Consider the following 24,170-nt stretch of genomic DNA (forward strand, 5'->3'; position numbering starts at 1 on the left):
CCTTGCTGATTTTAATATTTTTTCTTTGTATTTAATTTTTGATAGTTTGATTAATATGTGTCTTGGCGTTTTTCTCCTTGGATTTATCCTGTATGGGACTCTCTGGGTTCCTGGACTTGATTTCCTTTCCCATGTTAGGGAAGTTTTCAACTATAATCTCTTCAAATGTTTTCTCAGTCCTTTTCTTTTTCTCTTCTTCTTCTGGGACCCCTATAATTCGAATGTTCATGCATTTAATGTTGTCCCAGAGGTCTCTCAGACTGTCCTCAATTCTTTTCATTCTTTTTCTTTATTCTGCTTTGTGGTAGTTATTTCCACTCTTGTATCATCCAGGTCACTTATCCATTCTTCTGCCTCAGTTATTCTGCTATTGATTCCATCTAGAGAATTTTTATTTCATTTATTTTGTTGTTTATCATAGTTTGTTTGCTGTTTAGTTCTTCTAGGTCCTTGTTATAAATGTTTCTTGTATTTTTTCCATTGTATTTCCAAGATTTTGGATCATCTTTACTATCTCTACTCCAAATTCTTTTTCAGGTAGACTGCCTATTTCCTCTTCATTTGTTTGGTCTGGTTCGTTTTTACCTTGCTCCTCCATCTGCTGTGTGTTTCTCTTCTTATTTTGCTCAACTTACTGTGTTTGTGGTCTCCTTTTCACAGACTGCAAGTTCGTAGTTCCCCTTGTTTTTGGTGTCTGCCTCCAGTAGGTAAGGTTGGTTCAGTGTGTTGTGTAGGCTTCCTGGTGGAGGGGACTGGTGCCTGTGTTCTGGTGGATGAGGCTGGATCTTGTCTTTCTGGTGGCCAGGCCCACGTCTGGTGGTGGTTTTTGGGGTGTCTGTGAACTTAGTATGATTTTAGGCAGCCTCTCTGCTAATGGGTGGGGTTGTGTTCCTGTCTTGCTAGTTGTTTGGCATGGGGTGTCTAGCACTGGAGCTTGCTGGTTGTTGAGTGGAGCTGGGTCTTAGTGTTGAGAAGGAGATCTCTTGTCCATTGATACTATGAGGGTTCGGGAGGTCTCCAGTGGACCAACGTCCTGAACTCAGCTCTCCCACCTCAGAGGCTCATTCCTGACACATGGCCAGAACACCAAGACCCTGTCAGCCACATGGCTCAGAAGAAAAGGGAGAAAAGAAATAAAGTTGTTAAAATAAAAAATAAATTATTAAAAAAATAAAGTAATTAAAAAAAAAAGACAGCAACCAAACCAATAAACAAATCCACCAATGATAACAAGCACTAAAAACAGACAAAATCATTCAAAGAAGCATACAGATACACACTCACAAAACGAGAAAAAGGAAAAAAATATATATATATATTAAAAAGAGCAACCAAATCAATAAACAAATCTACCAATGATAATAAGCTCTAAATACTAAACTAAGATAAACACAAAGCCAGAGACAAATTAGGTGCCGACAGCAAACCCCAAGTCTACAGTTGCTCCCAAAGTCCACCTCCTCAATTTGGGATGATTCCTTGTCTATTCAGGTGTTCCACAGATGCAGGGCACATCAAGTTGATGGTGGAGATTTAATCCGCTGCTCCTGAGGCTGCTGAGAGAGATTTCCCTTTCTCTTCTCTGTTCGCACAGCTCCCGGGGCTCAGCTTTGGACTTGGCCCCGCCTCTGCATGTAGGTCGCCTGAGGGCGTCTGTTTTTCGCTCAGACAGGACGGGGTTAAAGGAGCAGCTCATTCTGGGGCTCTGCTTGCTCAGGCCGGGGGGAGGGAGGGGCACGGATGCCGGGCGAGCCTGCGGCGGCAGAGGCCGGCGTGACGTTGCACCGGCCTGAGGTGCGCCGCGCGTTCTCCCGGGGAAGTTGTCCCTGGATCACGGGACCCTGGCAGTGGCAGGATGCACAAGCTCCCGGGAGGGGAGGTGTGGAGGGTGACCTGTGCTTGCAGACAGGCTTCTTGGTGGCTGCAGCAGCGGCCTCAGCGTCTCATGCCCGTCTCTGGGGTGCGCGCTGGTAGCCGCGGCTCGCGCCCGTCTCTGGAGCTCCTTTAAGCAGCGCTCTGAATCCCCTCTCCTCACGCACCAGGAAAGAGAAAAAGTCTCTTGTCTCTTCGGCAGCCCCAGACTCTTTCCCGGACTCCCTCCCGGCCAGCCGTGGCGCACTAGCCCCTTCAGGCCGTGTTCACGCCGCCAACCCCAGTCCTCTCCCTGGGATCTGACCTCCGAAGCCCGAGCCTCAGCTCCCAGCCCCGCCCGCCCCGGCGGGTGAGCAGACAAGCCTCTCGGGCTGGTGAGTGCAGGTCGGCTCCGATCCTCTGCGGGAATCTCTCCGCTTTGCCCTCTGCACCCCTGTGGCTGCGCTCTCCTCCACGGCTCTGAAGCCTCCCCCCTCCGCCACCTGCAGTCTCCGCCCGTGAAGGGACTTCCTAGTGTGTGGAAACCTTTCCTCCTTCACGGCTCCCTCCCAGAGGTGCAGGTCCCGTCCCTATTCTTTTGTCTGTTTTTTCTTTTTCCTTTTGCCCTACCCAGGCACGTGGGGAGTTTCTTGCCTTTGGGGAGGTCTGAGGTCTTCTGCCAGCGTTCACTGGGTGTTCTATAGGAGCAGTTCCACGTGTAGATGTATTTCTGATGTATCTGTGGGGAGGAAGGTGACCTCCACATCCTCCTCTGCCATCCTGAAGGTCCTCCCCTATCACAGGATGTTGAATGCGGTTCCCTGTGCTATACAATAGGACCTTGCTGTTCATCCATTCTGTATACACCAGTCTGCATCTGCTAATCCCAAACTCCCACTCCATCCCTCCCCCTCCCGCCTCCCCCTTGGCAACCACAAGTCCATTCTCTCTGTGCAGACTTCATTTAAAATCGAGTCTCTGAGGGTCTGGCCTCCCACTTGCTTTCTTCCCAACTCCCCAGGGCCTCTGACAGCACTCCCCAGACCCGGTCCCCCCACAACCGCTGACCCGGGGGCTTAAAACACTCCCAACACCCAGGCCACACCCCAGACCCACGAAGTCAGGTTCTCTGAGGGTGAGATCCAGGCAGTTGTTTGGTAAAGCTCCTCTCGTGACTCAAGTGTGTGGAGACGCTTGAGAAGCACCGTCTAGAACCTCATCCTGGCTCGAGGGATGTTGAGATTACTATCTGTGCAGAATCCAAGAGCTTTTCTGCCCTATTAAGGAAACACCACGTGACTCTTCTCACAGAGGGCTTTGCTGTGAAGAAACAAGGGAGGTGGCACTCTGTTGCTTATAAATATAATTTATTACCTGTTTAAAAATTCTTTTACATTTTGTACATGTTGGCTGATAGGATAAATGCAGGCAAATTTACAAACCGAGGGACTGCAGGAAAATGGGGAGAGGCAGCCAGGGAGAGAGGAGAGACGCAGCCAGAGCCGGCATCCCTCGCTTCCAGCGCATGGGCAACACGGACAGGACCCCAGAGAGCAAGCCTCCGCAGAGATTTTCTAGAAAAGGAATTGCATAGAAGATACAGCAAGAGGGAACTCCACGACAACAAAAGAAGTGTTCCGTGTCCGAAAAGCCAAAGTTGTGTCATGTTTAAGAAAAGAAAGACAACAAAGCACAAAACCTTAATGTGACATTTCTGCAGTTGAACTGTCCCCCAGGGAGTAGCAGGTGACCGACACGGCACTTCACTGCAGACTGCTGGGGAGTTTTCTCTGACAAACGCTGGTTGTCTTCTTTAGAAAGAGCGACGAGGAAGGTCACCAACTTGCGACAGGTCGGCATTAAACTCGGTGAACACATACAGCACCTTGACACACAACACACACACACAGGGATGCTAGTGTCTGCAACTGGGCTAAACGCATCCCGTCGGGAGGGTGAGGGTCTCACTACCAACGGGAGGCCTGGGAAAGAGCAAAGGGGAGAATGCAGATCGCACATTCAGCTCGTTCCGATTGCTGTCCAGCATCTTCCACCGGCCGTGGATTTCTTGCTCTTTTATGCTGCTCTAAACAGGTTTAGCATCTAGGACATAGTTCAGGTCGTGATTCTTGGATGTTGCCTCACGATAGTGCTGACGTTCAGAGGTGAAGGGCTCATCGATTCTTAGGCTGCCCATCGGCAAAAACTGCCTACGATTCACATTCTGAACTCCATACTGAGGGATTTTCCACCCTGGGTCGATGCCATCAGGCTTAGCAGCAGCTGTGACAATGCCAAGTCCAGTAGACTTTTGGAATTTAAGGTTGGCACGTAGGATTGGAGCATGTTTGTTAAATTAAAGACCCTGAAGTGCTGTGGCCTCAGCAACTTAGAATTTTGCTGAGGCACAGTCTGAAATGGCCCGTTTAGAGGCTGGCATACGGTAGCAAATGCTCTGCCTGGTGGGCAGCTGACCTGATCTCAGGACACCTTCCTTGTTTCCTATTCCATAGCTGGTAGGCCAAGACCCTCCTGACATTCTGCAGGGACACCGGAAGATCTCCGGACAGTTCTCTGCAATACGCGAAAGTCTGTAAGTATACAGCGGGCTGGGAAGTAGCCTCTTACACCTGCTTGGTCTTGTGTGCTAGCGCATTTGTGGAGTTCCTGTCTGTCCTGGCAACACCGCCCTCGGCCATGCTAAAATAGGGCTGGGGGCGTCCGTTACGTTTTGTTTCATGAGCCCATAAATATCCTACCTGTGGATCAGTACGGGGAGGTGACAGGGCCACTGAAAAAGCTGGGCGCCATGAACTCTTCTGAAGAGAGATTTTTAGAGCAGGATTTCCCCAAATGGGAGCGATCACAAGGCTTATAAGACGACAGGACCGGGAAGTTAATCGTTAGTCTGTATCAGAAACCCACCCAGTGACATACAAGGCCATCTCCCTACTTTTCAAAAATAGGAGGTTTCAGGCATGAATTCTGGAGATATTTATGACTCCATTTGGCTTACTTGACCTGTATGGACACAGCCTTAAATGAACAATGCTTACAATGTTATGTATTCCCTTCATGCCTATTCCGGGGGTGGGGGGTGGGGAATATCATTTGAGAGGCAAAGGAACTATTTCAAAGTCATCATTACAGCCAGAGGTTATACAAAGAGATTTCTTAGGGTAATGAAACAGCACTTCAGTGCACAGAGGCAAAGTTCTAAGGATTTCGGTCAACATTAGCTCAGTAAGGTTAAACAAAAAAATACAAAAAACCCGAAAAAGCAAAGTGTAATAGTTGGTGCTATGAGGCACTCGAAAGGTAAAACATGTTTGATTACCTCGAGATAATCAATAATAAAAATACTTCCCTTTATTGGATCCATAAAATCGAATGCTCATTGACCATTATCATCTTTACAGATAATTGGCTTTGAGCAATGGCATCCTGACTCACAAAAGCTCGCCTGTTCTCAGAGAAGATGGATAAAAACCAACTTCACTTTGGCTGTTTTCCACAGCCATCCTTGCTTTCATCGGCCGTGGACCTGGACTGAGGACCGAGGCCTCCGTGCGAGACTGATACCTTGACCAGAGCAACTGCTCAGCGAGAGCCAACGCTCCCATTCGACCTGCAGACTGAGAATTCGACAACTAAACTTTTTCTACCTCCTGTACACTCTCTTGCAGGTCAGTATTTTTATTCGCTTGACCTCATGGGGGCAGACCTTGTAGCGGCAAAGGCTGTGAATTCTGAGGAGACAGTGATCATCCACTGCTCCCTTCCTCAAACATAAATGACAGAGACAGCGGAGTAAGTGGACCAGGAGCACAGCTGCTGTGTCCCCGACAGAGACACACTTACGGACACATAAGCAAGAGCCTTGTCTGCTCTTCTTCAGAAGTAAAAAAAGCAAACAAAAAAAACCGAGTATACTATTGGAATGTTTAAGATATCCTTATAGGAGAAATACCTCTAAAAAAATATTACTGTGTAGTTTCTCGACTGACGGGAACTCAGTCTCCATGACTTCTTCCTAAACAATGGTTCTACTATTTGAAAGTTGGAAGATTAAAATCTACAAAATAATAGTATATATAAAAATGGCTAATGGTTATGCAGTTTAACAAAGGACATCTCACCCCAAATATTGCCCTGCCTTGGAAGAGCTCACATTGCTCCTGTGACAATATGGGCATTTTTCTGGGTAGCCGAGTATCCCCGCTGGTGTTCATGCTGTTTATGAAAAGGCTACTGGCTGTGAGCACCTCGGTGTTACACGTTTGGCCTCACCTTGTGCCCAGTTATCGATTCGGAATCTAACTTCTGTTCCTTCCGGATCACTTAAAGGAAATTTGAATGAGTCTGGTGAGAGGAAAACGAAAACAGGAGGAAACCTCTGCCTTTAGATCCCCAAATTCAGGAGGCTAATGTCTTCTCCTTGGTTATCAACCACACACAGTTTCCACTTCATTAGATGCACTATTTTCATTTGCATATATAAAACTTATTTCTAAGTGGATGCTTCTTACACCCTCAAAAATAAATACTAGAGAACTAAAAGTAAGATTTAAAACATATAAACCCCAATGAAAAATATAAATATTAAAAATGACAACTCTTCAAAAACGGTTTTGTACAGATTTTTATGTACTTCTATTATTCCTATAACCAAAACCCAACTTGAGACGTGTTGTGTATGAACGAGTTAGTAACAAACGTACTAGGCTCCTGAGGACATGTAATTTTTGGTATGGCTAATTTAAGTGAAAAACAATGTGAGAATAAGAAAACTATACTTGAAGTGAAAATTTCCCCAGGTCTATTTGTCATAAAGGTCCTGCAGACGCTATAGGTATCCATTTCCTTGGTCAAACAACTTTTCCCGAGTTTTCCTATCAGACTCAGGCTAGATTGTGTTATCCACCACTAGGTGGCACCATGCACAAGTGATCGATTTGTTTTCCTTCCAGATGAAGTAAACTGGTCTTTGCTCACAACCTACATAGAAACCCTAGGAATGACAGGTAGGACGTGTCACAGGGTGGCTGAGAAGGCGGCTCCCTACGTGCTGAACTGCTGAGTCTGGATCTTCTGAGTTTGAGAGCAGTCTAACAGCGATTACGTCACTCCCCGCAAAGAAGGAAATCAGAATTCGCAGGGAAAATCATTTGATATAAATGTAAATGCTGCGCTGTACATATGGAACTTGCCATTCACCTGACAGGGCACATAACAGGGTCTAATGACAGATGAACACCTCACTTATAGGGAATCAACCGCCCTTCCCGTTTCCGGTGCTGAGATGTATTACCAAAAACCACGAAGCACCGAAGTGAACCCCAAAGGCCCCCTCCTCCATGGGGGCCTCAAAAATACAGTTCTTGCTGTGTTCTGTAGTTCTGTGTTGGTGACTTTCAGTCCGTTTTGGAATTGATTTATCTGAATACTCCATGTTTGCTCCTTTCTATTTTTCCTTAGGTATAAGATTTCTAATTCTTCACTTCCATAGATGACAGCCCCCCAAACCAGTAATGGTGAGTAACCTTGAGAAGTTATTTTAAGATGCAGCAATGGACAACAGCTCTCTTTCCTCCTTCTCCTTTTTAAAAATTATCTATTAAATTTTTTTAATGTAGAATATAATTTTACTATCTTTTGGTCAAAGATGCATTGGTATAAGCATTATCCACTGAACTTGTTAGTGCAGTCTTTCCCTTTCACAATAAGTGTAACATATTCTTATATATGGTACAGGGGGTGGTCTGAGAGAGATTATGGAATATGTATCTAAAACAGAAGATAAGAAATAAAAGGCAGGAAAGAAAAGGCTCCCTACAAGGGTACCAACAGTTTCTCGATGGTGAGGATGGAGGAACCTGGGAGTATCAAAAAGTTACCAAAATAGTCAGGAGAGGAAATATATGTGGAAAGAAGGGGAAAAGGGTATAAAATTATTTCTAATTCAAATCCAGTCAGCAACTTGGATACCTCCAGCCCCAAAGTTAACCACAGCCATGTTTTGAAAGTTCTGATTCATACGCACGGGTGCTTGTTGTTCAATCTTGGTTTGGCTCCTGGGCTGTTGACTCTTTATCCCCACCTGCTGAATGAATTGAGTCCCTGTGTTAAAACAAAAAGCCTGTGATGGTCCTAAGGAAATATCATAGTTTACACAAAGTAGTCTGTTGACTGACTATTTTTCAGTTAAAAATTTTTTTAATTAAAAAATTTTTGACCAAGACAATAATAGAACATAATTTGCAACTAGTCAGGAAGGCAACTGGTCCCAAGAGAGGAAAGAAAGTGATAATAAAGGGATGCCATCCCTGGGGGAACAGCATGATGATGCAATGACACAAAGACAAGACTTGAAAGCATAACAAATATGTTACAGGTTAGAATAATCGTCTTCCAAGTCGGAACTATTTGAAAGGCATAACGTAGCCTGGGCGAAAGGCTAGTTGAATCTGTAAATGATCCAGTCAGCGTCCAGTGTGGTCTTCATACTGATGAAGGAGAGGGGGTGGGGGGGGGGCATCACAGTGGAAGTCGAGCATTTGAGAACCTTGAGCGGATCTAATCCCATCCCTTCAGTTTACAGGTGAGGAAGCTGAGGTCCAGTGAGGGTAAATGACTCTCCCAAGGTAGCACAGCTAGACAATGACAAACCCAGAATGAGAACCGGTTTCTAGCTCAGAGGCTGTTCCTTCAACCACATTGCCTCCAAGGTAGACAGAGGACCCACGAGAGGCGTGTGGGGCTGTGTGACCACAATGCCGAGTGAGCCCGAATCGGAACGCTTGAAGAACGCTTCTCGTGAGGAGACTCAGAGGACCCAGCCCCTGCCCGAGCAGGCTCAGAGGCCAGACTGACAAAGCCAGTAAGCATTTACCTCCTTTCCAGGCAGAATGATGGAAGAAAGATAAAAGGTCAAGGAAGCAATGCCTGTTTGTTTAATTAAACTGGTGACCACGCCCACCTTGTTATGAGAAGGTGCCCAGGTCAGGTCAATACCTAAATACTAACAGTACTGCTAACAAAAACAAGTTAAAAGAAAATCCTTTTACTAGAATACTTGTAAATACTCATCAATAATAATAATGATGATAATAATACCTTTAAAAAAAAAAAACCACTTCAAGTTGCATCTTACAGACACACACGTTGTGGAAAAAATGCTTGTTTGTGTGGTTGAACGTGAATCTGTCTTCCCTGCCACGCTATAGCTTTATTCCCCAAGGGCAAGAGGCGGGTGCCCTCAAGGAATAAGGAAGTCTTAGCCCTCTCTCCTTTAGAGTCTCCACTTCCCTGATACAAACAGTAACACTGGTTCTACAAGTTCTAGAAACAGAACGCTGATGGGAGGATTATCTGAGACACTTGATGCACGTGAAGTCTGTGATTTCTCTGTAAATTACTAATCTGAAAGAGACACAGCAAACCGTCCACAGCTTCAACTTCAAATGATTTAAACAAAAATAGAACGAGCCATGGGCAGTGTCTGCATCCCTGTCCAATTTGATGTAAACAACGTTTGTAGAAACTGGGTTTGTTAAGAAAGTTTATCCATATATCTGGATAGCAATAAAAAGCGTTTCCTAGGAAACTGTAAGATCCTGTACCACACTGCATACAGCCCAACTAAGAGGAAAATTAGGTTGATTTCTAAATTCAAGATACACATTTGTACAATTGTCCTCAACTCCTGTGACGATGTCCGAGTAGAGTGGGCATGTATATCGGCAGCTGTGTCTGTCTTCCTTCTCTCTCCCGCCGCAATCTTGCCTGTGGAGCTCACCGGCCTAGACTGGGTTTCCTCCTCAGCTCTGCGCCCCCGGACGTCCACAGACTCCCTGTGACCCTTCTCCTTCCCTTTCAGCCCCAGCCTGGGTCAATACTGCCCTTCTGCTGCTAACGACGCTACTGTTTCGTGTCTTCCCATTTCCTCCAAGACGGCTGCCAGCACGCTCAGGTTTCCATCTGGGAAGTTCTGTGCTTCCCAGAGATCCAGGATGACGCCAGTTGGACTCGATTTGGTGGCAAAGTAATTCAAGTACCTGTAATTGGTAATGGGAAAATGTGCTGAATGGGGTGATTTACGGATCTATTTTCCTTTCAGTTTTTACTAAACCTTTTCGTTCGTGCATTTCTGTTAGTACAGCTGCACCCACTCGGGAAACCGTGGCCGTGAGCCGTTCTGAACAACTAGCCCGCACTTCATTAGCTTCAGCCCCTGACAGGAGCCGTGATGCCTTAACTTTGTTGACCCCAACTCTGAGTAAGATAATTTAAGAGACAAGCTGTCTGTGGGTCACATCCTCAACAGGAAACCAAGAGACTTATGTTTTCTTTCCAGCCCAGGCTCTGATCATCTCTGACAGGTTATGCCATGCCTTTTGCTTGGTAGTGATGGCAACGTTCTACAAAGAAGAGGCTCCTGAGGTCTCTTCATAACTTCACAGCAGCGCTGCGGTTAGCATGTTAATCACCCGTCCAGCATCAGGTCCTGCTCAGCAGGAGGTGAGGACCAATTAGTGAATGGATGTATCATTTAGGGGGATTTAGCCTGTCAGCTTTGCGAAGTGGATCACAAAACCTGGTATCTACAAATGTCAGATAAGCCCAGGATGTCTCTCAACAATGCGTTTGCAAGACCATGGTGCAAGATACAAGGTAGGAGCTTAATACGTGTTGTCATAATGAAAAGTAAGTAAATGTACAAGATGGAGAAAAAAAAAAACAAATGTTGCCCTGAGTCAGCTATATCAGTCCTGGAGCCCGCTGTCTAACAGGACCTAGTTCTGAGGCCTGGCCATACCCACCTGTCCAGGTTTAGCTTATGGGCCAGCATCCTCCAGTCATGACCCCTCGTCTGCGGGGCGTCCAGGCTGCTACAGAGCTTCTGCCGGATCGGGGGAGGGATGCTGAAAGCACTGGGCCCCGTCACGGTGGTGATGGTACCTGCTGGATCCAGCAGAGGCAGATCGATGCCAGTAGGTTCCTGTAGTTCAGGCACAGGAACAACACAGCATTATTTCTGAAGACAAAAGCATTCCTCATTGAACCAATCAACATAATGCCTTGCTTTGAATGGTAAGAAGAGAATGAATGTTATTATATTCTCCTTAGTGAGAATGGCTTCTTTCTGGCGGAAAGCTGTGATTCTCTGTAACCTGGCTGAGAGGAAGAGGAACATTTTGAGCTGATTTTTGCAGAGCCTTGGATCTATGGGTCTTCTGTAAGAACAACACAGCATTATTTCTGAAGACAAAAGCAATCCTCATTGAACCAATCAATCAACATAATGCCTTGCTTTGAATGGTAAGAAGAGAATGAATGTTATTATATTCTCCTTAGTGAGAATGGCTTCTTTCTGGCGGAAAGCTGTGATTCTCTGTAACCTGGCTGAGAGGAAGAGGAACATTCTGAGCTGATTTTTGCAGAGCCTTGGATCTATGGGTCTTCTGTAAGGACTGGGCTAGCTGGAAAGCTCGGGTGTAATTCGATTGCAGCTTTTCTAATGGGATTCTCCAGGATGAGCAAGGGAATATCAGTACTCCTAAAGGTTTAGATTTCAGGGCGGGAGGAGAAGTGTTCAAAAGGGCAGCTCTTTGAGAATGAACTGATCTAGATCTGAGATTCTAGAGACTGTCTGTCTGACCCTGAGGGGAAGCCCTGGGCAAACGCTTGAGTAAATTCGCCCTCTAACCTCTGCAGAAGATGGCTCGGTCCTGCTTCTGTTGAATGAAAGGGAACACAGCTCTCCTCCAAATGACATCAAATTAAGACTAATTATTTAAAAGAAAATGGCGAACACAGTACATGGCCTTAGGGCAAGCTGCTAACAGAATCCTCCAATTGCTGTACACCCTTATTTTTTTTTAAATCTAATTTTAGTAGAGAAAACCACAGATTGGCTCTTAAGATAGTTTCAGCTCATAAAACAGCACGATTGCAAAATCTGAAATTCATCTGCAGGAGAAACTCTAATCATTTTCTGATCACTTCTGCTGGTTGGAAAAGCAAAAGCAAATGTTGCCTGGGGACCATTAAAGCAATAAAAGAAAATCCACTTAATCTACTTTAAATGTCATCTCTCTCTTTTTCAGAGCAGGTAACTCCGTGGTGAACATAATTAGTTGCTGGAGGATAAAACAGCCCCACGCAGGTCCAGCCATCAGGAAGTCTCGGGGTCTGGCGGAGGGCTCCGCCCAGACGTCAGTGACCCCGCCGCTCCTGCACCTTGGGGCCACTGTCTGTGTTCCAGGATCAGCAGCCAAGGCTCACTGCGAGGCTCGTGCAATCACACGGCACAGGGTCCGTCCGGGGGCTCTGGAGGGCACGTTAGAGCAAAACACATTTTTTTGCCATAGAACATAAAGTGGTGTTGGCTGTGATCACAATATTTGGCCTCAGCACCCAAAGCTTGGCAAACTGAGCCTCCGAGGATTCCAGTGGCTCCTTTATGTTGACTCCAGCACGTACCAGGACTGAAAAGACTGGTATGAAAAACAGAAGCAACAAATGGGAGTTGGAGTCCCTGAATCCCAAAGCGCTTTCCCTGCACTGGGTATAGAGCTCTTTCCAAGGGACCACGAGGACAGAGGGCTCCTGACCTCAAGGGCAAAGGGCTTAAACAAAGGGGACCGGAAGAGAGGACTGAAGGCACATGTTCGTGGTTTTCAACAGATTTATGTTGGGAATGTCTGTCTGCACCCAAGTGGCCAGCACTTCTCTTAGGTATAAAATTGGGAGGGGGCGGGCACAGGCGTAGAGAAGTCACACCTCATCCCACGGCCTAGCGCTACCGCCCACTTACAAGTCCTGCTTGCTTCTTGTCTGGACCGTAACAATGGGGCCTGGAAGGAAACCCGTCCTGCCCATCCCTGGCCCGCAGCGGAGGCGGAGTCTGCAGGCGGGGTGGCGGGGTGCGGGGGGGGCGGGGGGTGTCTGCCTGGTGTAGCGCTGCCTCGTGGCCTCCCTGCTGCTTCCTTGCGGTCTATCCCTTATGCCAGACTCATCTTCCTAAAAGCCCAGCGCTGACGTTTCTCTTGCCTTCTCTTAGTAAGTGTTAAATGGCTCTCCTACCACGTGGATTCCCAGGTCCTTATCAGGCCATGAGGGTCATCTGCAGGACCTGCCTGATGGGCTGGCCTGAAGCCCCAGGGATGCCTGGAGAGCCAGGCCTGCCATGGAGGAGGGGGTCCCATGTGCTCCCTCCACCTGACAGCCGGGCTCCTGCCTTTCTCGGGTGGCGCTGGCACGACTGGACCATTCACTGTTCCTAGCGCCTTTCTTAAGGATGTACCTTTGATAGCTCTTCTGCCCTTCCCCTTAACCTCGGTCAGGCAAACACCCCAAAAGCCGGGCTGAAAAGCATGTTCCCTGAGCACAGCCATCCGCCTGGAGCCCTCCTCCTACGTCTGCACTATGCACGCTGGCTGTACTTACGGATGACTTCCTCTGATTTCCCAAATTTCTTGGAGATGACAGTATTTTTGTCATCCTCAGACCTTCTAGGACCCTCAGGGCAGTGCCCTGAATGTAGGAGCTACTCGATTCATATTTGTTGAAGAGAGGAAGGTATGTTTTTTGGTAGAGGAAGAGGATGAAGCCAGTTCCTAACAGAAGCCCACCCTGCAGAGCAGTGTTGAGCTTCCTTCCAGCTAAATGTGGCTAAAGGTAAGGCTCTCCTCACTGTTCAATACTGAAGGTAAAGGCAGGCACGACTCCCAGGAAGGTCTGCTCACACATACACGCTGTCCCCCTTCTCTTGGTGAATAAAGAACTGTCAGCACTTTACGTGGGCCTTCAAACCCCGAGTCTCCAGCCTTGGCTACTGTGCCTGTTTATGTCCTTGTGCATGAAACACAGCCAAAAGGACATGATTTCTTGTCTCTCTTATCAGATGGCTGACAGCAGCCTTGGAGGTAAAATACATATATACACTTACATTCAAATTTCATCTAGTAATTTCTGTTGCTGTTACTCCTTCTTTCACTTCCAGGTATACTCTCACGGAACACTTATTATAATAATTGTTTATGATATTGGTACCATCTGTCTTTGATGTTATGATTCCCTTGGTTAAACATATGATTTTTCACCATTAACCAAACAGCTGCTATGGCACACATTTTCAACACTCCACAGGAGAAACGACTTCCCTTTCCTGTATTCTGACTCTTCCTGAAGTCACTTAGAAAAACCAGATTTTCCCAAGGGTCCTTTTTGAACAGGTTATAGAAAACAGAGGAGGTGAATAGATAGGATGGCTATAGCAGAGTGAGGCTTTGTGTGCACGAAAGTGCTGTGTGTCGATGGTTAAGAGGGTTATAACGTCTTTGTCTATACTGTAGTTAAAACTAAAAGTCCTAACGAGACTGAAGTTTCTCTCTCTTTTCTACTTTTCTTTCCTCTTGATGGTGATGGGCAGCTTCTCCTTTATTACCTCCCCTGTCCCTCCAAGGAAAAACCTTTTATCATCATTTATCCTCATACTTTTAACTCTTCTAGGCATTTTCATTCTTAAACTTCATCTCTGTGAGACTAAAGGCTTTATCTCTAGGTAAGGAATCTCTGGCCAAGGCACCTAGAGAGGAACAATCGTTCAGCTCTTGACATCACCTCGGTCTATGTCAAGCACAGCCTGGTCTCCCTGGGTGGGGGGGGCAGCAGGCCCTGTGCCTGACTGCAGAGGCCAAGGGCCGAGCAGCTTTAGAAAGGAGCGCTGGCGAAGCCTTGAGCAGTGGGTAGCAGGGGGAGGGGAGCAGCCCATTCCTGGCAAGTCAGCTCATTTTCAGGAGATGGGACGTTGGAACTGCAACCCCGGGCCACCTGCCAGCCTGCCGTGTGACCCTAGGGAGGAGCCCTGTCCAGAAGACAGACAACACCAATGGAGCCTTTTCTCTGGTTGGTTATGGCTTGTCAGCCACAGGGAACCCCTCCTCGAGCTTTTGATGAGGATCCAGGTCTCGGGGCTCTCCAGAGCCCATTGTTCACCAGCACGCAGCCTGGCTCCCGACATCAGTACCAGCCCCACCCTCGCCGCTCTGCGGGCCACAGGCACCGCATTCAAATGCTAACAGCCACGGTGGGACTCGGTGACCCAGAAGGAAAAGCAGCAGAGTGGCCCCTAGTCCCCAAAGCCATTAGACTCGGGTCATTGCTGCCTCCCCGCTCCTCCCGTTACGTGTGCTTGTCCGTCACAGGCCTCTGCGGAGACTAAAGGGTCGGCCTCCCCGAGCTGACTGCCACCAGGTTGCAAAAGAAATCATCTTTCCCCTGTGTTGGCGCAGGAAAGAAAGTCCTTAAACTCATCACGCTGTGACGCAACACTGTCTCTTCGGTGAGGGGTCGGCCTGTCTGGCGGGGGTGGCGGTGGGTGGGGGGGGCCCTGACCAGCGCGCTTTCATTCGCGGCCGCAGCTCATCTGCCTTTTCAGCACAGCGCTCACGCTGAAAAGCAAGCAAGCCTCAAAGGAGCAGACCTCCTCGCCCCCCCTCCAAAATTCCGCAGCCTTTGTTGTGGCTGGAGCTGGGTGGGTATTGAGCTTTGCAGACCTGCTGGGCCTGGAAAGTGGGGTGGCGGGGGGGGGGTCCCTGACCAGCGCGCTTTCATTCGCGGCCGCAGCTCATCTGCCTTTTCAGCACAGCGCTCACGCTGAAAAGCAAGCAAGGGGTGGCGGTGGGTGGGGGGGGCCCTGACCAGCGCGCTTTCATTCGCGGCCGCAGCTCATCTGCCTTTTCAGCACAGCGCTCACGCTGAAAAGCAAGCAAGCCTCAAAGGAGCAGACCTCCTCGCCCCCCCTCCAAAATTCCGCAGCCTTTGTTGTGGCTGGAGCTGGGTGGGTATTGAGCTTTGCAGACCTGCTGGGCCTGGAAAGTGAAAACACCCTCCCGAGCCAGCAGGGGTGGCGCTGCGGGCCCGGGAGATGGGCCCGCACACAGAAAGGCCCGGCGGTTGCCATGGCGCCCTGACACCAAGATCATGCCTTATGAATGTCACCGAGGCCTGTGACTAAAGTTATGAGTCAAAAGTCTCATGAAACGGAGGGAGGAAATGATGACCGCAGCTCGCCAGGCTGTGGGAAAGGAGGAGGTGGCAGCATCAAGGCTGACGTGCTTCCCCCCTCGGTCTGCTAAGGAAGACTGTCTTTTAATACGACATGTGGAGCGAGACACGCCGAACAGAGTGACGTTTCATTCGTCACTGTGCATGAGACAGCGAGGAAGGAGTCTTTTAAATCATATACCGTCCGGCTGTAGCTCTGAAAGACGACAATTCTGTGCTGTGGCTCAAAAAGCAGCCCCAGGCTCAGCTCCACAGGCCCCGGACGGTGCTGCCCCCTTCCTTTCACCCTGTCCTTTTCCTCTTGTCCCTCCAGCCTGAAGCGTCTCCACGGTTCTAACGCCAAGCCCTGGGGTCCCAGGTAACCAATAAGGTCATGAGCACCCCCTCTTTCCACCCAGAGAAGTTTGAAATAGCGGTGATGATTTTCTATGTCTGTATCTCAGAAATGACAAAGTCCCACCTGCAGGAAGTGAGGGTCACGGCGAGGAAAGGCAGTGTGACCGGTGCGAGGGGGGAAACGCGTAGATTTTACGTCTATTTCTGGACTGTCTCTCCTACCTCGGGGGGAAGGGCATCTCTTCTATTTGGAGGATGATGTATGAGAGAGCAAGGAGACCAAGAGACTTCTCCTTTCGACATGGAGATAAAAGGAAAGGAGGCAAAAGGAGGGGGCAGGGAGTGTACGATCAGCCAAAGGCAGGTGAGTTCCGAGGAAAGAACCAGAACACGAGGAGAGGCGGAGGATGTGAGGAACAGGGGACAGCAGGGATGCTTTGGGAAAGCTACTCTATGCGTGCGATACTTAAATTGAACCTTATACTTGAAGTTCAGATCCGTGTAAAAAGTTAGGACAAGATCCTTAAGTTCGTGTCACAAGACGTAAAAGTCCTGTTTTTTGGAAAGGATCCTCTATTACACTTTCATATAATTTTAGCTCCCTGTGTTCATTAAAAATACGATTCTATGAACCAGCAGGCCCTCCAGAGAGCTTTTCAGGACTTCCCACACTGAGACACTTTATACGGCGCTGGCCCTCCCCCGAGGTCGGTCCCTCCTCTGGTCTGAGACCAACGAGCGCCTCTTACCTCGGACACGGTGCAGTTTAGCTGGAAGATCTGCCCTTCTCCCTCGACCTGCCGCACACAGAGTTTGCAGACCAGCTCCACTGTGTTCAGGCTAAATCTTTCCAGAGTGAACGTGCAGTGGAGGTTTCTCTGAGACCCACTCCAGATGTGGTAGAAAGGAATTTCCTGAAGCAAATAAAAGGGGGAACCACAAATGAGGGACTAACGCTCAAGGAAGCTATCAGACGGCGCGCCGCCGAGTACTCATCTCAGTACCGCACGTGTTGGTTACCTTATTTAATCCTCACGAGGGGTCCATGCACAAGCACATCCCAACCTCCTTTTCAGGTGAAAAAAACTGAGGCCCAGAGATGTGAAGGAACTCACCCAAAGTCCCACAGCTAGAAAGCGGCAGAGTTGAGCCTGAACCCAGGGGATCAGCCCCAGAATCCTGATCCCTAACCATCCTGCCACTTCTCTGTCATTTACAAAAAAAAACACACACATCGTAAATGATCTTTTTTTTTTTTTCAGGTTTAGACAACTGCCCACATAAAACCTACACGCTCCAGTCACTGCCCATTAAAAGGAATCCCTGCCATGGTGCCCTGGAGAAAAGCAAAGTCTAAAGGATGATGCACTGACCCAGTTCCCTTTCATGCCTATGCCCGCCCTCGGCACAGGACGGGGAAAGCCAAGACTCACTACAAGTTGGAAACCGGAGGCTTGATTAGCTGCCACAGAAAAGTTCTTGGCCTAGAAAGCACCAAGCCTCTAACAGACACAATTGTCTATGAGTCTAGATCACCTCACAGAGCCCAAGAATCTTTTTTTCAATAAAGGAAAAAGAAGGATTGATACAAAATGGTGGACCATGTTGGTTAAGAACAGAGACTCTGGAGCCAAATCCAGTACAAATAGGATGCCTTCCCCTTGCTTACTTGGTGATTTGGGGCAAGTTACTTAACCTTTCCTCAGTTCCTTCATCTGTGAAAGACTGTACCTAAGCAAGAGAGTACCTGAATGGAGGGGGTTAAATGAGATTAATCAAAGTACACGAGAGTCTGGCAGATGGTGAGAACTCAGCCAGGCTTAGCTTAAACTAACATCAGGTTATCGTTATTATAAAAACAACTTTCCATTATGGTTGCGCAAAAAGAATTGTTCATAAAAGGGTAAGATTTGTGGACTTTTATGGCAGTTGCAAAATCAGAGAAAGAAGAAAGCAAAGGAGGAGATTTAATGAGAAAGTTAAAGCCGATCTTTCAATCAAGTGCTGAGCATGTACCCCCATCAAAGCTCGAGACTGTAAGCAAACTAGTAGGTTTGTTTCCCACAGTTTCTGTGTAAGTACCAGATATCTGAGAGTAAGAATGCAGCTGAAACTCTCCCCTTCATCCCTTCTAGTATGTTCATTGACTTACATCAGGAAATCACAACCAGTGCAGCTACAGTGCAGGGTGTGGGACTGGATTTGCATGTGTGTAGACAAGGATTCGCTGCTTATCCTAAGGGCGTCCGCGACTCCTAGGACGGGTCTGAGGCTAGGGATCCCATCACACAGTCTCCTGAGAGCTTGGGCTGGCTGATGGAGGAGGAGGTGCACACCTCTGGAGAGTCTTGTTTTTCCCACACACAGCTACATACAGTGGGACTTGCGACCAGTATTGTTACGCTGTTATTTAATAAAATCCTGACCAGGTTTTATTTATGCCAGCTTCCAAGCTGAGGTTCCTTCTAAGTTTTCAATGTAAAGGCACTCTCCTAGCCAGGCCGAAGCCTAATTTGTGTCACGTGGGATAACAATGTTCCCTTTCTCCTATGAATGCATTTGAGGCTGGTTTTCCCAATTCAATGTTAACATTACTCTGAGAATGCACAGACATGATGGACTTGGAAATCTTATTTACCAAAAGTAAAACACTGAGAGTAAAGTTATCTGAAAGAGAATTCAGAAAAAAGCATTTCCTCCAGTATGTCTAGAGTATTTTTCAAAAAATCCTAAATATCCCCCAACTATTTTGGACAAACGAGTACTAAGATAGGGTCACTTTCAAGGAAGAGAGCATCTTCTGTCTAAATCCCTGTAGTCCTCTTGCAGATGTCTCCAAGCCTTTAGTTCAGCTTGGGAACCTTACCTGGTATTTGGCCAGCAATTTGCTCTTCCAGAGGGAATGGGCGACGTCATGAACGGACAGGCGCAGGTTGTGGGTGCTGCCTTTAAAGTGAAGGGCCTTAGGTTCTTCTAGGAGCTGTCCTCCCATCTGTCTTTCGAGCTGCAAGACCTCCTGCGACGACATGTCCCAAACCAAAAGCAAATATGAATGACGGGCATGCCTTCCATGGTACGCTTCCTCACTTTGCCCCCAGCCCCAAACCTAACTGTGCAGCACGTGACCTCCATCCTGCAGCCCCGAGACCCTCCAACTGAGGCCCCGGCCAGTCCGCACGTGACCGGGCCCTACCGGCCAAGGACTGTGTCAGCAAGCCACACGACACTGTTGTGCGGTACATTCAGTACCGTCCACACTTCCTGACGAACAAGGGGGGTATTTAATCAAATACAGGGCAACGACAATCAGAACCCAAAATGGGGAGAATCCCCGGAAAAAGAAAGAATCGGTAGAAACGTAGATAAACAGATACGTAAGTAGATTTTCAAAGAACTTTTAGGGAAAGGGGCAAACAACTAGAAAACAAACCAGATCTTAGGTTGGAAATACTAGCTAACAAATAAAAATCTGGAATGTGTTTTGGGCACTTTTTCTATTTTTTTCAGTTTCTTTACCTACAGAAATAAAATTTTTGCTTCAAATTATCCACTGCACAATTCCCAATTATCAAAAAATAAAAATATGCTCATTAAATATTCTAACAGAGGAAAGTACACTGATACAGATTAGGAGGATTTTTCAGCACCAACTATTGATCTAAATAGTCACTCAGATTAAATTTTTTTAAAAACCACCTCATTTTTCAAGAACCATGGCTGATTAAATTTGCTATGTAACTTTACTTATGCTATAAAGATATAACATGAAGATAAATTCTATATCTACTTCCACTCCTCAAGCTAGTTAATGGGAGTTAATGAAGCATTTCCAACTACAGCTGCAATTATCCAAACATCAGCAAACCATAAGTTATCAATGAACAAATATCCTGAGTCTCCTCTGCTGTCTGAACCATCCTTGTGCATTTTGTTCCTCTCGTGCTTTAGAAGTTTTAGTGATAAAAATACGCAGACATCTGTGACCTTTTTTCCCAAAGGGGTTCAGGAAAATAACGGATTTTATAACAATATAAAAACAAAATACGATTTTCTTCTTTGGTGAGATTTCAGTTGGAAGCATGGGGTTCAATAACACAGGTGATCACTCAGGCCATTCCACAGGTGTGTATAGGGAACCTACTCCTGCACAGATAGACGGTCACAGTGCAGAACTGTAGTCCAGTAAGTGCAGAGCTTACCAACATCATTGATTAGATGGAAACAGCTCCTTTACTGGTTCTCAGCATCCTCCATCTTTGAGTCGGGCCACTATTCTGCACAACGCAAGCTGCCGAAAGGTCCTTTAAGGTGTAGGGGATGTGAGGGCAATGTGGAATGTGGTCTCAGGCAGGGACTCCTCTGGTTAGTGCGTAATGGAAGAGATGAGGCAATAGCACATTGACAGAGAGATGGGAGTGGTCCAGCTGCGTGAGAGCGCTGACGTTGAGAATATTCAACCTTGCTGGCTGATGAGCGGCTGTTACCTGTGACAGGAGACTGAGCACTCAGCCACCCCGACACAAACGCTGTGTCACTGTGCCCTGGCTCTGCTGTGCCCGCGGCTCAGCAGGCCCCAAGGGTCCCCACAGGCCTCTAGATGTACCCAGCACAGAGCCGTACGCGCTCCTCATGAAACACCCTCCCACAACACTTCACACTCCAGTCCTCGAGGAGAATCTGTCCACGCGGGAATAAAGACGAATAAGAAAAGCAAGGGTTAATTGCAGCAGCTTCTGCTTCAGCAGGAAGGCCATAAGGAGCTTATGTTGATCACGTTTGGCGTCTAGTTAGCATAATAGAGAAAGCTCATGTTCCCGGTGAACCTGGCACCTGACAAATTCTAAAGCTAAAATGATGTTTGTTTATAAGCCATTAGAAGAAAAGAAACATAATTAGAAATCTTTGAGATTACAGTCATGCCAATCAATCAGCTCTAGCTTCTCTCCAGTACACCCTAATTACCTCATCAAGACATCTAAAGAGCAATCGATAGTAATTATCTGATTACTAGAGATCTTCATTATGTCCAAATTATCTCCCTGGGATGTCTAAAAGATGACGCATTGTATTCCGGGAGGTAACTGTACCCAACAATGTATAATCCACACCCCATTCCTACAATCCACACAGATTGCCAGAGGAGATGGAGGACATGATCAGTTTTCTTGGCAGGAATGACCACTGAAAGAAACCTAAACTGCCTATTGGCCATGACCTTGAGGTCAAGAAATCTAATACAGTACCACATTTTGCGTGCGAAGTCTGTGTAGGAGGCAGCCCAAGAATAAGGCTCAGTCCTTGGCTTCTTCGGCACTGACCCCGAAAGTCATGGTAAAGAGTCCCCCCGGTGAGGAAAGAGACTGGGCTGGCTCAAGCCTTTTTTTGAGAGAAGGTACCAAGTAAAGTGCCATTTTAAAGAACATGGTGCTGGAGGACACACACTCTCCATATGCCTAATTTCTCCGTCTCTCCGCTAACCAGGAGTGACACAAAGCTGCTGCAAACAGCTGGGAGGGACCTGACTTTTCTGTCCTGTGCAGCTGGACAGGAACCCTGGGGAGAGATGAACTGCCCCCCAGGACGCATCCATGCTTGCAGCAAGGTCTCGAAACATATTTGACTGCACACGCCGCCAACCAAAAAAATATCAAGCCTGCATTTTGTTTCTGTTTCTTTATAAGTTATATACCTATATTAACACATCAATATGTTACTATTATAAAATATACCTAAGGTTAAAAGTATGCGCTAAGATGAACAGACACAGAAGTCCTTAACGGTGTCTATTTTTACCCCCCAAATCTCATTGGCCTGGGGGTTGTGAAGTCCATTTTGGAGACTGCTGGCTGGGGCAGCTGTCCCTCCACTAGTACTTTGGGAGAAATCAGCCAGGAGTAAATGGTTCAGAAAGAAGAATCCTTACCACACTTAAATTTAACATTTTTTTCCTGAAAAGTAGCGACTGGTGTCATCGGACCCAGGATGTTCAACTTCAAGGGAACACAACAAAATAAAGGAGAAGACAATAACCAAAGCACACATTAAAAATACTGAAGTGTGAATTAAAGATATCACGATCAAAAAATAAAACAACTCCTTGGAAACTAAAATCACCTAGAGCCACACAAGAGGGAGATGACCTGCCACATACAGCAAATCCCATATATAAATTTTACGTCAGAAAACAGAAGAGGCAAGCCCACTTGATAGGCTACTCAGGGTTTTGTTCCATACTGTTATGGTTTAAGTATCATAATTTCAGGTTATTTTATAGCTGATCCCACTTAAAATTAATGTAACATTTTAAAAAGCTTGGTTCTCTGAATTCCTTCTGCATGAAATCATCTTGGTTATTAAACATGATACAGAGAACATAAAAATAACAGATGTGTGAATCAACAAAATATAGCTTTCGAGTTACATGCTTCCCTCTCCTTAATCTTCCTGGGACCATTCATTCAGCACGCCTGCCGGGAACCACGTCGGGTTCTGGGACGCAGACAAGTCAGCCTCCGTCCCAGCCTCCGACCACACTCACACACCTCAGCTGCGGGGAGACCGACATATAAACATGTAACCCCAGCACAGTGTGCTCAGCTCTAAGACGGCTGCTTTGGGGTCCCAAAGTTTGGGATATTTCACACACGTTACGAGAGGACAGGAACAAAATATATTTAAGGTCAAAAGAGTTAGGAAGACTTAAGAAAAATATCGTGACCTTGGAAAGAAATGCCCTAACAGGAATTAGGATCATCCAGGTTCTGTGTTCTCAGAAATATAAACGTCGCCTTCCTCTGCAAAGGCTGTCCTCCCTGCCGGAAGCACCCCTGCCTCGGTACCTTGTTCGGGCTCTGCTTCTATAGAAGGGGTCCCTTTCTGCATGCCTTTGTCAGTTCTATCTCCACCCCTCCAGCGTAACCTTGAAAGACTCTTGCAGGGGTCAGCTGACAACAGAAATGTCTCCAGCCCATCGTTCCATGGGAACACACACGTGAACCCCGTGCCGCAGGGAGCAGGCCTGTGCATCGGAGCCGGAGCCCGCCGGGATCCGGGCAACCCCGTGGGACGGCCGCTTCCCAGTGTGGGGGCTGCTTGGAGGACGCAGGCTCCCCGGTGGCCCTGAGCACGGGCTGTATGGATTCAAGGAGCCTGTGAGGGACTGTTCGAAAGGCAGGAACGAGGGACTCCACAGGAGAAACACGGAGCATTCACAATAACCAATTAAGCCAAGACAATATCCATGCCAAGCCATCAGCCCTGGCCACTTAAGAGCCACAATAAATCCAAGCTGTTCTAAAGGACTGTGCGTACAGAGGGGGCGCCTCCGGCCTGTACCCAGCCCTCCCGGGCGCTGCGAAGACAGGATCTGCCCTCATTACGGCGCGCGGGAGGAGCCCCGCGACTCCCACCCTCCGGCCCCCTAGGCCCACAGTTCTCCGCTGCGCGTTACTGGCGGGCGAGACCTCGGCGGCCTCGGCTGCGGCCCCTGTTCCTCCTCCTCCGGGCCCTTCCCAGCCCGGGCAGCGGTCGGCCTCACAGCTAGCGCACACGAGCGCCCCCGGTGGCGGGGCTGCCCTTGCTGAGACGCCTGAAGCACATGTTCAGGAACGTGACGAGTCTCCGTCCGGTGCAGCGCACGGGCTGTGTCCCAGGACCTGCGTGAGGCGCCGCCGGGCCCTGGCTTTGCCCCTGTGCTCCGCGCTCAACCCTCGTCCTCGGCCCCCTCGCCCTGCTCGAGGGCGCGTCTCCTCTCTAGCACCGCTGCTCCCAATTGTGCCTTCTTCCCTGAAGGCACGTTTTTTAACATCCGGTTTCTCAGGAATACAATCCAATTTGTGGGTTCTCCAGCCTTTAGCGTCTCCCTCTCCGTCGCCCTCGTTTTCCCTCCAGCGACTCTTACCGGCTACAGA

The 24,170-nt window shown here is 47.8% G+C and overlaps 2 protein-coding genes and 1 long non-coding RNA gene across 30 annotated transcripts in view; 2 read left to right on the plus strand and 1 right to left on the minus strand.

The window, feature by feature from the left end:
* The window catches only part of BMPR1B (bone morphogenetic protein receptor type 1B), a 454,241-nt gene extending 444,421 nt beyond the window's left edge, over positions 1 to 9,820 (plus strand). For 21 of the 25 annotated variants that reach the window (XM_055085847.1, XM_028491661.2, XM_055085836.1 and 18 more), the window contains 6 exons: positions 3,269 to 3,703; positions 4,365 to 4,444; positions 5,271 to 5,537; positions 7,330 to 7,385; positions 8,584 to 8,731; positions 9,731 to 9,820. The gene's annotated coding sequence lies outside the window, so the exon portion shown is untranslated. Of the gene's footprint in view, positions 1 to 3,268; positions 3,704 to 4,364; positions 4,445 to 5,270; positions 5,538 to 7,329; positions 7,386 to 8,579; positions 8,732 to 9,730 lie in introns of all 25 variants that reach the window. The other 4 variants (XM_055085837.1, XM_055085841.1, XM_055085845.1 and 1 more) reach the window with 4 other exon arrangements.
* UNC5C (unc-5 netrin receptor C) overlaps positions 8,730 to 24,170 on the minus strand; it is a 416,430-nt gene continuing 400,989 nt past the window's right edge. Inside the window, exons 13-16 of the mRNA XM_024126662.2 lie at positions 19,127 to 19,276; positions 17,010 to 17,174; positions 10,674 to 10,852; positions 8,730 to 9,908 (exon numbers count right to left, since the gene is read on the minus strand). Coding sequence (XP_023982430.1) covers positions 9,743 to 9,908; positions 10,674 to 10,852; positions 17,010 to 17,174; positions 19,127 to 19,276 — 660 coding nt within the window. The 3' untranslated portion in view covers positions 8,730 to 9,742. The remainder of the gene's footprint in view (positions 9,909 to 10,673; positions 10,853 to 17,009; positions 17,175 to 19,126; positions 19,277 to 24,170) is intronic.
* On the plus strand, positions 9,846 to 19,198 carry LOC129392232 (uncharacterized). Of its 4 annotated transcripts, none has more exons than XR_008617755.1 (5): positions 9,850 to 10,524; positions 11,961 to 12,591; positions 13,363 to 13,533; positions 15,063 to 15,199; positions 17,523 to 19,198. It is a non-coding gene; the product is annotated as an uncharacterized lncRNA (long non-coding RNA). The 4 variants fall into 4 exon arrangements; XR_008617757.1 differs by having other exon boundaries at positions 9,905 to 10,129; positions 10,208 to 10,524; positions 11,961 to 13,533; XR_008617754.1 differs by having other exon boundaries at positions 9,846 to 10,524; positions 11,961 to 13,533.

Source organism: Physeter macrocephalus, chromosome 7 (genome assembly GCF_002837175.3).
Source record: "Physeter macrocephalus isolate SW-GA chromosome 7, ASM283717v5, whole genome shotgun sequence".
NCBI classification, from domain to species: domain Eukaryota; kingdom Metazoa; phylum Chordata; class Mammalia; order Artiodactyla; family Physeteridae; genus Physeter; species Physeter macrocephalus.